General features: G+C 35.2%; 3 protein-coding genes across 3 annotated transcripts; 2 read left to right on the top strand and 1 right to left on the bottom strand.

The window, feature by feature from the left end:
- Nucleotides 1-1,983: 1,983 nt before the first annotated feature.
- Nucleotides 1,984-6,931, top strand: LOC115988716 (protein LOL2). The gene is made up of 4 exons (XM_031112327.1): nt 1,984-2,216; nt 4,405-4,512; nt 5,584-5,693; nt 6,665-6,931. Exons 1-4 carry the CDS (start codon nt 2,093-2,095, stop codon nt 6,734-6,736), a joined length of 414 nt encoding a protein of 137 aa, XP_030968187.1. The 5' UTR covers nt 1,984-2,092; the 3' UTR covers nt 6,737-6,931.
- Nucleotides 6,932-7,838: 907 nt separating this feature from the next.
- LOC115990459 (stress-response A/B barrel domain-containing protein UP3-like) lies at nt 7,839-8,534 on the bottom strand. Its single transcript, XM_031114293.1, has one exon. The coding sequence runs from the start codon at nt 8,532-8,534 to the stop codon at nt 7,839-7,841; it is 696 nt and encodes a 231-aa protein (XP_030970153.1).
- Nucleotides 8,535-12,634: 4,100 nt separating this feature from the next.
- Nucleotides 12,635-13,735, top strand: LOC115990458. The gene is made up of 2 exons (XM_031114292.1): nt 12,635-12,826; nt 13,184-13,735. Exons 1-2 carry the CDS (start codon nt 12,635-12,637, stop codon nt 13,733-13,735), a joined length of 744 nt encoding a protein of 247 aa, XP_030970152.1.
- Nucleotides 13,736-15,322: the final 1,587 nt, after the last annotated feature.

The following is a 15,322-nucleotide window of genomic DNA, read 5'->3' as shown; positions in this document are numbered from 1 at the left end:
CCATTCTTGATGTTGGATTTGTTAGTGACAGGCTCAAAGTTTTTTTTTTTTTAAAAGAAAAAAGTCATGAATTCCATTAAGCAACATAAAACAAAGTTACATAATCTCATTTTGAACCACCAAAGCCAGGCTCTAATTGTGGTCCAACTTTGAGCGCTCTCATTGCCTATACATTCTTTTCCTTTTGGAATGATTAATGGAGTGACTATACTGGCTGAACCTTCAGGATAAAACGGGGTATTGGTTTGAGACTTGTAAAAAAAAAGAGTCAACATGTATCCAATCTCCTATATTGGTATAGTTTTGCCGTTTTGGTCAACTTGATAGAACTAAAATTGGTTGTAGTTTTGACACTAGAGTGTCCCAAGCTTCAGCAAGTCCAATTTGATGCAAAGTGTAGCCCATATGTTTTTCTTGAAGTCCATAAGTGCAGCTCATTATTTTGAATGTTTTTCCCTCCAAAAATATCATTAAGGAGTTATAGTTTCCAAAAAGAAGTCAAATAGTCTTTAATTAGCAATTCTTAAGGAATTATCAAATTTTATATTTTAATTCTCCTAGGTAGACAAGTCTTTTATTGTGTTTCTAGTTCCAAAGAGTAAAGTTTGATTTTGATATTGCAAATTTATGTTTTAATTGTTATTTTCATTCTCCCATGCTCAAATGGTTGTTCTAAGCTTTATATAAGCCTTTTGGCTGGTGTGCGGATGGAGTGATCAGTGGCATAAGAGTTGTCTATGTAGCTATAAGGGTGGAGTCATTTGAGAGAGGCGTAAAGCTCTCAAATGAGAATGAGAAATTGGGTTTTTGTGATTTGTTTTGCTAGGATTTGTAATTGATTTATTGTTATTGTTTTTGCTTAGATCGGATTTATGATTTGTTCAAACATTTTTCTTATTATTCGGATATGTGCTTTTTTTTTTTTATAAGATTTTTCTTGTTATCCATTTTTGAAATTTCATGGATCAGCTTGTAAATTCTTTGGGAGAAAGGGAGCCAAGTTATACATTTTAGAGCCAAAAGTAATTTTTTTTGTTTTTTGTTTTTTGTTTTTTTGTGTGTTAATATATATATATTAGTTGATTTTTTTCATGGCCCCTCTCAGCCCTAAGCTAGTTCCATTATTGAAACAAAGGAATATTTTTCTCTTTTCTTACCTAAACATGTATATACTTTTTTTTTTTTTTGATAACAAACATGTACATACTTGATATCATAGTATTTGTTTGGAAACAATTTATCTAACTTTTTGCTAAAAGTGTGCTAAAATACCTTTGAATTTTTTTGAAAAAGTGAGAAATGAAGGAAAAAGTGAGTTTGTAAAAGTTAATGCCTAAGCCCTAGTTTATGATGAGGGAATAGAATGGAATGGAAATGAATGAAGAGAATAATTTTAGAATATTATTTAATTACCTTGTCTGAGAGTTTTAATGGCGGAAATTGAAAGTCCATTCTATTGTTTGAAAGTTTAAGCAGGAAGGAATAGAATGGGTAGGAAAAAAACACTTATTCCTCTCTATTTCCTTAAAACCTCAAATTTTCACTTCGCCTAAAATTAGAAGGAATAAAATTAGATTTTTTTTTTTAATACTAAAACTCTCAAAATATCCTTATATATTCAGTATTTTATTTTAAAATAGAGGTCTAATAGTAATATTGTTATAAAATAATCCATACTTTTTCCTCTATGTTACTCCCAAACATAATTACTTACATTATATTCATTTGCATGCTTTTATTTTAAAACATCCAAACAAGGTTCCTTAATTCCATTCTATTCCATTACTTAAATACATTTTATTCCATTTCATTCTTTTATGAACCCTCAAACGAAGCTTAAATCCTAAACCCTAAACCCTAAACCCTATATAGGTGTTTCCTATCCATTCCCTTATCCCTTTTTTATTTTAATCTTCTTGTCATTGGAACCAAACATAGGGAAAGGTAGGGTATAAATAGCAATTCAGTCAAATAGAAGTTAGAATTTCATCCGTTGAGTCAAAACGGGGCGTTAGGAGTAGGTACAAATGTTTCAGTAAGGTTTTAACTCTCTCGAATACACAGAAAGAGAGAGAGAGAGAGAGAGATCTGAATGGGGAGCAAAGAAATGGAGGAGGAAGAAGACGAAGGACCACCACCAGGTTGGCAGTCAATCCCTCTCCCTTCTTCACAGCCACCAGCACCAGCACCAACACCTCCACCTCCACCTCCTTCTGGTGAGTCTCTTCCCATGTTTTCAGTGACCCCATCACAATTCTTTCAATGCTTCTATGTTATTTCATTCATTACCAGCTTCAATGAGTTTTTCCTTTTTTTACACTTTTTGAAGGTTACCCACTTGGTGATTGATTTACTTAATCTTGCTTTGTCTATCAATTGCCTTTTGCTTTTATATTTTTTTTGCTAATCTAAAACAAACAATCAGCTGGGTCATCACCAACACTTAGATACGTGAATTCATATATAGAGTACAACACTCTCGCTTTTGCGATGTGGGTTTGAGAGAGGTGGTTGGTAGGCAGTCTTATCCTAATTCTTTGGATTCTCAAACTCGAACCCGCCACACATAAATCATCAATGAATATCCGGGTCTAAAAGGAGTAGTAAAAATTGGATCTTGCAACTTGAGGACACTAGTTATAAGGCTCTCTAGCTTTCAAAGGGGTATCTTTTATTTATGTTTTGGATGTGTGATCCCTAATTGTGTTCTTAGTTAATGGTGTGGCTTATTGGGAATAGTGTAAGTTCTCTGGCCTGAGCTTAGAAAAATGGATTTTGTTTGTAGTTGTCATCATCCCTAGGATAAGACTGGGTGTTGGTATCAGAAACTGAACTATGATTGATTTGAAGGAATAAGTGTCTTTCTGGTAATTTCCTTTTTTGAAGAGGTATCAGAAAATTGTTAGTTCTTGCTCTAATATCAAGAACAGTTGATTGTCTCTGTTTTAAGTATATTAGACTTAATGATATCAGGTTTAATTAGAAACTTTGTAATTCAATTATGTGATCCTAAAAAGGTGGATTTGAAGAACCATATAGACTTATTATGAGCTGCTTGATTGTTTGAATATCTGAAAAATAGTTTGAAATTCTTTGTTGGCATAAGAATTCAACCTATTTTAGTAGGAACAAAAAGGAATGAGCTTCATTGGAGGGCACTCGCCTGAAAATTTGGTTCAAAACTAAATCTTGATAGTTTTGTTGATTGGTTTGGATGAAAGGAAGCCAGTGCTTGCTTATGGAAGTTTCTTGTAGGAAGACTTATAACTGCTTAGGCTTTATAATTCTGAGAAAGACTCTCTTGTGGCAGGCATGCTAAGTCGGCCATGTAACAAGCCAATAAGCAAATGCCATGTAATTCAATTTTATACTCCTTTGTCAAAGTTAGTCCCACCAACATCCTGCATGGTATTCACTCATTGGCTTGTTACGTAGCTAATTTTGTATGCCTGTTACCAGAGCTACTTGCTCCAACAAATCCATCATGCCGCTATTGCCGTAGTGTGAGCAATGGCATTGAGAGAAAGCTCTTTGCTTGCTTGCTTTAGGAGAAAAGATCAGTACAAAGTGGTAATAAGCTGAAGTTAAAGGAAGAAATCAGAAGTATTTTTATGCTTCTTTCAAATTCTGTAGGGCCTTTTACATGTATTTGACAGTTTTGATTCGATGACTCACCTTTGTCTAATAGGAAGCTTGTTGAAGAGGGCATGAGGGTAATATGTATTGAATGTTGATCACCTCCTCTTGTTTTGGAATGTTGAGTCCTAATTTGGTTTTCCACTGGAATATTCACTTGTAAGGGAAAATTTCTTTTGATAGGCGAGTTTGGCCCAAGCAGAAGGGGAAGGGTGAAGGGGAGCAAAAAAATGATCTTCTAAAAAGTTTCATGGTATTATTTATTCTTGTTTTCCCAGTTAATATGGGTTCAACTTGGAATTTCTCTAGAGAATTTAAACTTGAACTCATGTATCGAATCACATCAAATTGAATGCCAATGGGCTCTAGCTCAACTAGCACCTCCCTCCCTTGCAAGTGCGAGGTCGAGGGTGAAGTTGTGGGTTTAAGACTCAATGTGTGCGTAACTTATTAAAAAAAAAATGTTAACCTAAAAATGATAATGATTAGTGATAAACAAAGCTGCCACGGTGGGGCAGTTTTCACTTTTCAGATGATGATGACATTATTAAAATTTTTGGTTGTTCATCAAAAAAGTTTTCAGATGATTACAGCAGGAAGGAATTAGGATAGATGAATGTTTATTGCTTTTGAACCATGTCCTTGACCTAGAAATCCATTAGGAATTTGATGAATTGATGTTTTCCATACCGGTGCTCTCTTGAATTTCATTAGTAAATTAATTTCTTAATGGTCTTTGTAACTGGTGAACTATGTTTTCTGATGCAGAAATGGCTCAAATGGTTTGTGGTACTTGCCATAACCTGCTTAAGTATCCTCGAGGGGCAAGACATGTTCATTGCTCGTGCTGTCACACAGGCAATTTTGTATTAGAAGGTTCCTCCTCTCTTTTCTTGTACTTAAACAAATGCGTTTCCCCCCCTAGATATTAGCAGTTAAGCTTTTCATACTGTTCTGTTGTTTTTATAAAAAAAGGTTAAAGGTTTCTCTATTATATTTTATATTTCAAATATGAAGGATCAAACTTTTGGAAATTATGAGTTGTTGACAGCTCTGTATTAGACGTTGATTTTCTTGCAGATAACTCAATAATTCTACTGTGAGCTAGCCTTTTGGGAATTTCATAGATAGACCCACATTGGGTTTTGGATATCACCTCCTAACTTAGGTGAAACAACCCCACATTACTTGTCTAGCACTATTGACATGGTGTGACACCAAATTCACTTAGTGGGGCAAGGCTTTGACTATGTTGATGATGTGGAATACCTCTCTTTGCCTCCCTATCACAAAACATGCACAGGCATATCCTCATTGTGGATATATTGGATATGTAGTATGGAGTCAAAGTTGAAAAGCACCGAAATGCACTAACCCAATTAAGGCTAGGCGGCAAATTATATTATGTAGTTTTTATACATATAGAACTTAAATCATATGTAGTTAAAGAATTGAAATATTATCAAGTTTTTTGATGTGTTGCATGAAGAAATTACGTGTCTTAATTTATTTCAAAATAGGCTCAACATGGTTTAGTCTCTGTTAATTATTCTAAATTGTACATTCAAATTCTTGTCTCTGCCTTTTGGTAAATGAATAATTAGTCCCAGACCTTGGTTTTGTGATCATCTTCTAACCAAGGTGAAAGAAATTGTGAACCTTGATTTTTTAATCTCTAGATCTGTGGTGCTGCACAGATAATTGTGGACCTAAGGTCATTGAGTTCAACATTTGACACAAAATTTCAGATTATTATGACAAGTAAATCTTTTTGTCACTTACATGTGTGCATCAGAGTGTCAAGTCTGTTCTTGTCTAAATGTCTAGTTTTGCCTTTTCATAGAACCTCTGTTCGATTTTGGTGAAGATAATCTTTTGTTTTGCAATGTGTTCTGTACTGTCATAATGGCAAGGCCTTTTTATAAAAACTTGATCCTTGTTTCTCAGCTCATGAGGTTGGACTAGTTAAATGTGGCAGCTGTGAAGTATTGCTGATGTATCAACATGGAGCATCATCAGTGAAGTGTTCCTCTTGCTCTGTTGTGACCGAAATTGGAGTGTGTGAACTACATTCTTTCAAGTTTCAACTATATAGTAGCCTATATGTTTTAAATCTATTATTTCTCATTACCTTTATTACTATAATTGAAATTCCTTTGCAAGCATTAATTTCTAACTGTGGCTGACATACCACATTTATACACCAATTGATCAATGCCCATTATGCCAAGTAAATTCTGTGGAAATAAAGTTGGTGAAATGTAGAGTTTGGTTGTTAAATGTTAACATGCCGACCAGGATTTGGCTTAGTTTTCTAATTATGTGACTTTGATAATTAGATAGTTACAACAATGGGGAGGGGGGGATTCGAACCTTGGTTCTCCTAATAAAAGAGAGCAAGCTATGCCACTTAAGTTACAAGGCTTTTGGCCTAAATATTTGACTTTAAGACAGGTTTCCTTCTCTTATTTTCCTGATAAAAAAAAATACACATTTGAATGCATAGACACTTTAAAAATTGATATTACAAAGATATAAGAGTATGTATACTGGCACATATGATGTGGACTATTTGGAGGAAAAGGAACCTACAAAATTTTGATGGAAAGGAACACTATTCAACTCACATATTAGCTGTTGGGTTCTCTTTTTGAGAGGCAGCATGTCTATTCATCAATGAACTTCTTTTTCTTACTGATTAAAGAAAAGAAAATTTGATATTACAAAGGCATAGGAGTTCTGTATTAAAAACTCTGTCCTCAGCTGTTCAATATGTATTGAAACTTGTACCTGAAACAACAAAGATTTCTTTATGGAAATAAAGAAGTAAAAGGTTAAAAAGGATGCTTTTGAAGGGAAAAAAATGATTATGATGTCCTTGGACAATTATATCATCTCATCAACTAATTTTAGATGTTATTGTAGAAACTGACTTCTTAAGATCATATTGTAATTGTTTGTGATTTATATGTGTTATTTGCTTTGGAGGTCATTCTGGAAACTGATTTTGTTAACTGTTTCTTTGTAGGAGCACAATAGGCGACCTCCATGGTCTGTACAGCAAGGGCAACCACCACAGCCTCCCAACCCTGTTCACTAAACTACCTATTTCTATTAGGCACATTAGCTAGGGAGTTTGTTCATTAACTTCAGCATTTTTGTTAATTTCCATCCTTAATAATGCAGATAAAAAGAATTTTGCCCCCATCTTTTATAATTATTTGTATAGAAATACTGAGTTGTGAATACCTGTTGCTCTGATAAATTTATGACATTTTCAACGTGAGTTTGTATATTGTTGCCATTTTGTTAATCTTCTTTTTAAAAGGAGAGGAAACTGCTAAACAGCACGTCTCTGTGCTAAAACACCCTAAACCTGAAGTACCACAAAAAATGTCTTTACCGTTATAATATCACTTGATAATGGATTTAATATAGAGAGATATAAATAAATAATAAAATGAAAAGACCCATAAGTGTATGCACAGATGCAATTATAGGTCCATTATATTGTACGGTCATAAGTTCATTAACTTGTTAAGACATTAGCGGATGAAAAACTAATTGGAAAAATAGTGGATTCACAACTTCGCGTACCCACCCATCACAATTTGAGGTGGCTATTCATCACAAAAATCATATGAAATATGTTAGGCGAAAATGATATTTTAATTCTTATATTTTGGTGTAAGTTAATTTGGTCTATATTATTTTCAATTTGTAGTAATTTGATCCTAATAGTTAACTCAAGAAAATGACTACAAGTAAAAAATAAAAAGAACAAAATTAACTTCTAAAAAAAAAATATACAAATCAAATTAACTATGATCTTAGAATGTAAATACCAAAATGATATTATTGTGAATATTATAAAATGCTAATAGTATTTCTTATAAAAAAAAAAAAAACCAACAAATATTAGATGAAGAAACCAAAATTTCTCTCAAAGTAATAGTAATATTTTACATTGAATGAAAATTACAAGGAGTCCAAACGGATTTGAAAGTTAAATCCTCCATACCAATAAATATGCATGGTTTACATATTATTCTTAGGTTAAAATACACTCGGTCGTTGCACACAATTAAACACAAATAGCAAAGTTTGCAGTGAAATCTTGCTCTTATTCTTTAGATGCACACACACACACACAGAGTGAGGACAAAACAAAGTGAATCCTTCCAAATCCAGTCATTAAATAATTAAACGGAGGAGGAGGAGGAGGGGATGAGGAAATCGACGACGACCTCACTCTCGACAAAATCCTTAAACTTGTGTTTCAACTTCCCCAATTCCTCATTCGAATCCTCCAACTCTGTGTGTCCAGGAAAAACCGCCAGATAAGCTAACGAGTACCCTCTGCTTCTCTCTGGAGAAAAGTTCTCTCCATAACTCAACTCACTAATTTTTTTTTGCTGCCCCAACAACAAACCATCCTTCGTTTCTTTTAAAACCCCAAGTATCTCTGATTTTTTGCCCTCTTCTTCTTCCTTTAGTTTGAAGAAGCTGACTCGAATTGCGGACCCGGGTTTGGGTTTGGGTGTGACCGCCAGATGAAGATCGGGGGCGACCCAATCGAAGGCCATGATGTCTTCGACTATGGGCAAGCCATGATCTTTGACGGCGCTGTCGTGGCGGGGGTGGATAGTGTAGGCTTTGAGGTCTTGCTTGGAGTTGTAGCGGCTGTGGAGGATGTGAGTGAAGTTAAGCGAAGTGGCGGAGGAGGAGGTGGTGGTAGTTTGGATTAATGGGGCGGCGGTGAGCTGGGCCACTTGGTCGAGGGAGGACAAGGCGTTGAGAGCGTCGAGCCACGCCTTCACCTTCGATGGTTCGGCCTCGTCTTTCACCTTGAACAGGACGATGTGTTCGATGGCCTCGGACTCGGACTGCGATGCCATCTTTCAGTATCAGTTGACCTGAGAACTGGAGATTTGGAATTCGGTGAAGATTGAGACTTCTGGAGCTAGAGTGTATGGAGCATGGAGGGACCCAGTGGGGAGTTGATGACCATGCTTTGTACCTACTCTACACTGTGTCCGGGACACAAGTGTGTAAATATCATTTTTTTTAATTAATTTTTTTCAATTTGTTTCACTGACTTTTAAGTTCAAAGCATTAATAGTCTTCTGCTTGTCCAGTGGATTGTAATTAAACTAGTTAATATCTTTTAATATTTGCAATGAGGGAATTTAGTTATAAAATTGGTTGTCGTTTAAATTTATAATTTTATTTAATATTATTTTTATTGGAGGTGTGTTTTAATAAATCTAATATTAGATTATATTTTCTTTTTATATCCTTTATATTTGTAAAATTTTTAGAAAATTAAAAATCAATAGTTATGATATCAATAAATTATTTAAATTGTAATTTTTTGTAATTTAAAATTATGAATAAAATATAAACTTATAAATAATATGGTAAATAATATCTGATTAATACAAAATTTAACATGTACATTAAGAACATAAAGAATACGCGATTCAATGGTTAGATTTTTAAATATGTAGTAATGTTTATTTTATTAAATAAAGTTGTAGTCTTAAGTTACAACTAATTTTGTAACTAAACTTTATTCTATTTTTAATAAGCATCTAAAATTTAAATTATTGTCGATTATTGAATTATAAAAAAAGGGAAAAGTTAATGGATTTTAAAAAAATTTAAAAAAAATTTTTATTAAAAAAATAATTTTTTTTATTTTATAGTTTTTACGATATCAAAAATTTAATAAAATTGTCTATTAATAATGTTCAAATAACACCTATTAACCGAATCCAAATCTAAAATATAAAAAATATTCTAGCCACCAAAAGAAACAAGGAAGATTAGAATATTTTTGCATAGTTTATAATTATGGCTAAATGAATGACACCCTAATTAGTAAGAATTAAAGTCGAACACAAATTAAATTATTTAAGTTGTTAGACAATTTAACTAAAAACAATCGATTTCAAAATGAAAAGTGGGTATAAGTATATCGGTAATATTTCTTTAAACATTAAGATTAAATAGATATAACAAAATAATCCAGGATTAATGAAATTGAAATCTTGACACATTTCAAAAACCATATGAGTTGAAATCGACTAGCAAACAAACATTATGAAATTGTTTATCGAGTTAAGTCGGAACTATTTAAGTATTTATAATTAAATTGGATGGTTTGAACTTGAAGACTTAAATGATTAGGCTGGTTGGTTTGAAAGATGCTTACAGACTTTCTACTCAAGTATAACCGCAGAAGGTGCGGATGATTCGGGTGGAAAAAAAAAAAAAAATCCAATGAGTTTCTTTTTATATTCGTTCTAATTTCTAAGTTAATTTTAGTCACCTATATATGATTCATTTCACGTGCATATGGCTATGGCTATGGCTATGTGCTGGGACCATAATACAGCTAGAGTTATCCCTTCATTTAACAACCTGGTCCAAGCCTAGAAGAGAGAAGAGAGTGGTATTTTTTAAAAAAAAAAAAGAGAGAAGAGAGTGGTACAAGTTTAATTATGATGCAGCAGCCATAGGGAGTAGCTAGCTTCTCTATCAGTAGTAGCAAGAGATTGGAGAGGGGCGGTGGTTTTAGCCAGCTCTAATAAAAAGGTCTTAATACCACAACCATTAACCATCCCCCATCTCTAAGTTGAAGCTGAAGCTTTATTGTGGTCCCAGTTACCTACGAAGAATGAAATTCTTAGGGTAATTGTTAATATAATTATCAGTCTGCACCTACAGATACACCCAAACCAATACTTATAATATGGCAACTTGTGATTAAGTGGTAATTATTGAAGGTGACAATAAGATGTGTATGGATGCAATTTCCCAATAGGCAGAAGATAGGCCAAGGAGGTATTTAGATGGCCTCAATTTCCCAAAGCTTTAAAGACAGCTCTTTTTGGTGGGTTAATTAGAACTTAGAAGAGTCGCAAATAATGCAGCTTATGTTGGTGTAATAGACCCGTGTAGGTGTAGGGCCTTCGGTTTTTGTCGATGTGGTAAGTATGATATAGTGCCACTGCCTACTGTTTCTGTTTCCAGTAACTAGGTGCTGAGCCAAGCTGGGGCTAAACCTCAAAACCATAGGCACTCTGATGGATTAATGGACATTATACGGCCCACTCTATATGAAATATGAAAATTGGTCCTTTTTTTTTAATAATTATTTATTTGTTTGTTTTTCCTATTTGGCCGAAATTGGACTTTCTATTTTTTTTTTTTTTTTTTTTTTTATTGAAAAAATTGGTCTTTCTATTTGATTGCACTATAATAAGACAAGAGGCTCACGGGAGAGGTCTTTTTTTCCTTTTTCTTTTTTTAATTGGTAACCTAGAAAATTATAATGTTTAATTTGAAACCCTTAATTTACAAGATTATATGTATTTGTAATTGTAGGGTTAAGGGTCCAAATCATATATTGGGCCTTAGACCTTGACTGAGAGTGCGAGTAGTCCGAGAACGAATAAATGGTAATAGATGATTCAGACTCAAGACTTAATGAGCAAGATACAAATGGGAAGGTGGTCCAAGGAGAGATATCTCCTTGAATAAGCTAAACACAGATCAGATATAGATCCTAATGATCAAAATGACCTTCCAAGAAACTCTAGTGATAGGGACGTGCGCCATAAACGTACAAGAAAGATGGGAACCCGAAAATGTCTAAAGGAAAGCTGCTACCACCACATTGAATGCTTTGTAAGCTAACTCTTTGGCCGCATTAATGAGGAAGTGCTCTGAACAGTACTTTTTCAGCCCTACAACCACCCCCAAAGACTTCTAGAGGAGGCTGATGGGACAAGTATCAGTATAAACCATCAACTATCCACGTGTAGGGTAAAGATGAAGGAAGAGATGTAGTATAAATGAGAGTAGAGACCCCAGAGGAATGGGATCAGAAAAATAGAGAAAGAATACTGTAGCAATAAAAATTGTACTTGTACTCTATTTAGTTGATTTATATGAAAAATTATCTCCTCGGACAGTAAGTTCATTCATATCAATACCTCTTATTTGTGCTTGATCATCCTCTAAATGCATACTAGCAGTTGTCCAATTCATTAGGATCTAGTTCTTCGATCCACTCTCTACAAATTTATTGTACTAGGCTCACTGGGCCAATATCCCATACATTTTGGGCTTGGGCTGCAAAACGTGTCCATAAAATTGGCGTCGTTTGTGGGAAGAACTTGTGTAATAGTGAGTGCGACGGTTAACTATGGTAAGATCAGGTCCCCATCAACAAGAATCCATGAGTTCCCAACGACAAGATGATTTCCTTAACCTCGAACTCAAGCGGGATCGAGAAGGTAGCGTACACACCAAACATACTAGTAAAAGTTACTCTCAAGTTAAGAGTCACGTCTCTTAGGAGCAGAACAACAGAGCCATGCAAAGGGAAATTGACCATCTAAAGAAGGAATTACCCCATGCACGACGAAGACAAACTCCCTCTCGGTCTGACTCCTCTTCTGATGGTGAGAAGGATGGTAGTAATCGACGTAGATCAATGACTCCTTTTAGTGAGTCTTTCTCATATGAAGAGGAACACCACCGTGAACGCAAATACAAGAGCCTAACTCGCAGAGGACTAGGAAATGATGCTATGAGCAAAGCGTTGAATCAAATTTCCAAGTCGCCCTTCACGCACAAGATTGAAGGGGCAACTCTTCCTCGGCGTTTCCATCAGCCAATGTTCATCATCTACAATGGACGAACGGACCCGGTGGAGCATGTGAGCCATTTCAGTAAGAGAATGGCTGTCCATTTTAAGGACGAAGCCTTGATGTGCAAGATGTTCCCATCCAATCTGGGACCAATGGCGATGAGATAGTTCAATAGCCTAAGAGCATATTCCATAAATTCCTTCAAGGAGTTCACCCGAGTATTTGGCTCTCGTTTTATTACATGTACCAGGGTCCTTCGGCCCATAGATTCCCTACTGTCCTTATCCGTGCGAGAAAGGAAGACTCTGAAGACGTACTTGGACAGATACTGGGAAATGTTTAACGAGATTGATGGTGACTTTGATGACATGACCATCAGCACCTTCAAGGTCGGCCTCCCAGCCGAGCACAGTTTAAGGAAGTCTTTGACTGGCAAGCCTGTCATCAGTGTGTGCCAACTCATGGACCGAATTGATAAATACAAGAGGGTTGAGGAAGACCAGCAGCTGGGGAAAGGAAAAGCTAAGGTTATCCCTTAGGAGATGAGAGATTTCAAGTCAGACCGGTAAAACAACAACACCTAGTCTCGGAGAGACTTTATTAGGCAGTTAGGGTCTACTAATACTTAGGCAGTTAATGCGATGTTCCGAGAATCGATGCATTAGGTTCTGGAGAAGATTAAGAATGAGTCGTTCTTCAAATGGCCAAACAAGATGGCTGGAAACCCCATGAGACGCAACCAGAGCCTTTATTGCCAATAACATCAGGACCAGGGACACACTACGGAGGACTGTAGAAATTTGTGGGACCATTTGGACCAGCTGGTCTGAGAAGGAAAGTTGAAGTAGCTTTTGCATCATCTTTTGCATCATTCTAGTGGCCAGGGGAGTCATTTGCATCATTCTACTGGCCAGGGGAGCCAGATAGGTTCGGAACCCCAGAGAGATACTTCTTCAAGACCTCCTCCAGAAATGATCAATGTCATCTTTGCTGCTCCAGGAAAGACCGATTCTTGTCCCTCTAGAGTGATGTCTGTGGCTCGACTGTCCGCTAAGGATAATAATCTGGAGCCGAAGAAGGCTAGAATGGATATCCAATCGACACTAAGTTTTTCGAACGAGGATAAGATTGGAACCATACAGTCCCACGATGATGCTCTGGTGGTCACGCTCAAAATTGGTGGGTATGACGTGAAGAGGGTGATGGTGGACCAAGGCAGTGGTGCGGAAATTATGTACCCCGACTTATACAAGGGGCTGAATTTGAGACCCAAGGACTTGACCGCCTACAATTCTCCTTTGGTGAGTTTTGATGGGAAGATAGTCATTCCGAGGGGTCTGATAAGATTACTCGTGCAAGCTAGTTCAGAAGTGGTGGAGGTAAACTTCATCGTTGTAGACATCCAATTTTACAACTTGTATTTAACCAACCGGTAAATCTTTAGATTTGTGATAAAAAAACAAATCTTGATATTCTAATAATCATAATGGTGTGTCATGGGTTTTGATCGGACCACCTAATCAAAAGTTATCATACAAACAATTTTCAATGATCATGGCTCGCCTACACGACGGGCCTAATCACATCCTATTTTAAACACTTAATTTTGATTGGATCTCACAAGAATTAATTTAAAATTAATCAAGTGTGATTTTTATTGGATTTCATTCTTTTAAAAGAAATAATAAAAAATGTTTTTCTTTACGGCATCTTATCTGCTCTTTTGAAAAATTTTTGGAGATATGATCCATGAAAAATTCAAAAAAAAAATTCAAAAAAAAAAACAGAAAAATGCTCAAAAAACGTCATTATCTTCAGCAGCAACTTGAATCGCATTTTTGGCCTGGAAAACGTTGAAATTTGATTTTCTCTATTTCTATAAAAGTTGTAGATAATTGAATTTCCTTTCAAAAAAAATTAATCCTGAATCAATTGGAATTTTGAGTAGAAATTTATGGCCAAAATACGAAACAGGTGCAGAAGATAATACAAATTCAGCATCATCTTCTTCTTTCAAAATTTCAAATGGGGATCAACATCAAATTTGTTCAAGCTTATCTAATAGGCTTATCCTTTCCTTTAGCTTCAGAAGAAAAGTTTTTTTTGAAAAATAAATTGGATAAGAAACAGATACATCCTGTGAAAATTTTCAAAAATGCTCAAAAAACGTTACTATTTTCAGCAGCAATTTGAAACGCATTTTTGGCTTGGAAAAAGTTGAAATTTGGCTTTCTATATTTCTGAAAAAGTTGTAGATAATTGAATTTCCTTTTAAAAAAACCCATCTTGAATCAATTGGAATTTTGAGCGGAAAGTTAGAGCCAAAATACGAAGCAGGTGCAGCATCATCTTCAACTTCCTTTCAAAATTCAAATGGGGATCAACACCAAATCCGTTCCAGCTCATTTAAACAGGTTATCTCCTCCCTTAGCTTCAGAAGAAAGCTAATAAATTAGCTTTAAAGCTAAGCCATCCCTTCTCCTATAAATAGAGAAGACCTCTTCCATTTTTTAGATCCCGAATTCCCTCTAGAGAGCTAGTGAGAAAGTAGAAAAGAAAAGCTATTGTGCAACCATTGTTCTTACTTTGGTTGTAGTTTAGTACCTCCTTGCTTTCTCCCTAACCCTTTAAGTGATCACTTCCCCCTTTTAATTTATGTTCTATGCTGATAAGTATTTAATTATGTTCTTAACTTTCTACACATGCTTGAATAAATGCTTAACAAGTCATTATTTGTTTCTTTCATGATATGCTTGGATGAACATGCCTATATGTCTCACTGATATTCCTTTTACATGCTTAGATGAACACTTCTAGGCTAAAGCACAATTTTCTCTTGAATGCTTAGATGAACACTTCTAGGTCAAAGCGCAACTTTCCCTTGAATGCTTAAGATGAACATGTCTAGGTAGTTGTTCTACTTTTTTTCAAATGCTTGAACAAATATGTCTAAGTATTTTGATTTTCTCTAGATTAACATGTCTAGGGATTTTCCTTAACTTCTTTTCATAATCGCTTAGATG

The sequence above is a fragment of the Quercus lobata genome, chromosome 5 (genome assembly GCF_001633185.2).
Source record: "Quercus lobata isolate SW786 chromosome 5, ValleyOak3.0 Primary Assembly, whole genome shotgun sequence".
Classification (NCBI taxonomy): domain Eukaryota; kingdom Viridiplantae; phylum Streptophyta; class Magnoliopsida; order Fagales; family Fagaceae; genus Quercus; species Quercus lobata.
Note: the sequence above shows the minus strand (reverse complement) of the source record. Positions and strands in the feature narration are given on the sequence as shown.

What these genes read in the sequence shown, in the direction of transcription:
- LOC115990459 (XM_031114293.1), bottom strand. Translation starts at nt 8,534, where the DNA reads ATGGCATCGCAGTCCGAGTCCGAGGCCATCGAACACATCGTCCTGTTC.
- LOC115990458 (XM_031114292.1), top strand. Translation starts at nt 12,635, where the DNA reads ATGTTTAACGAGATTGATGGTGACTTTGATGACATGACCATCAGCACC. An exon ending in TGGGGAAAGGAAAAGCTAAG is followed by an intron (nt 12,827 to 13,183) that starts GTTATCCCTTAG and finishes TCTAGTGGCCAG; the next exon opens with GGGAGTCATTTGCATCATTC.
- LOC115988716 (XM_031112327.1), top strand. Translation starts at nt 2,093, where the DNA reads ATGGGGAGCAAAGAAATGGAGGAGGAAGAAGACGAAGGACCACCACCA. An exon ending in AGGCAATTTTGTATTAGAAG is followed by an intron (nt 4,513 to 5,583) that starts GTTCCTCCTCTC and finishes CTTGTTTCTCAG; the next exon opens with CTCATGAGGTTGGACTAGTT. An exon ending in CTGTTGTGACCGAAATTGGA is followed by an intron (nt 5,694 to 6,664) that starts GTGTGTGAACTA and finishes GTTTCTTTGTAG; the next exon opens with GAGCACAATAGGCGACCTCC.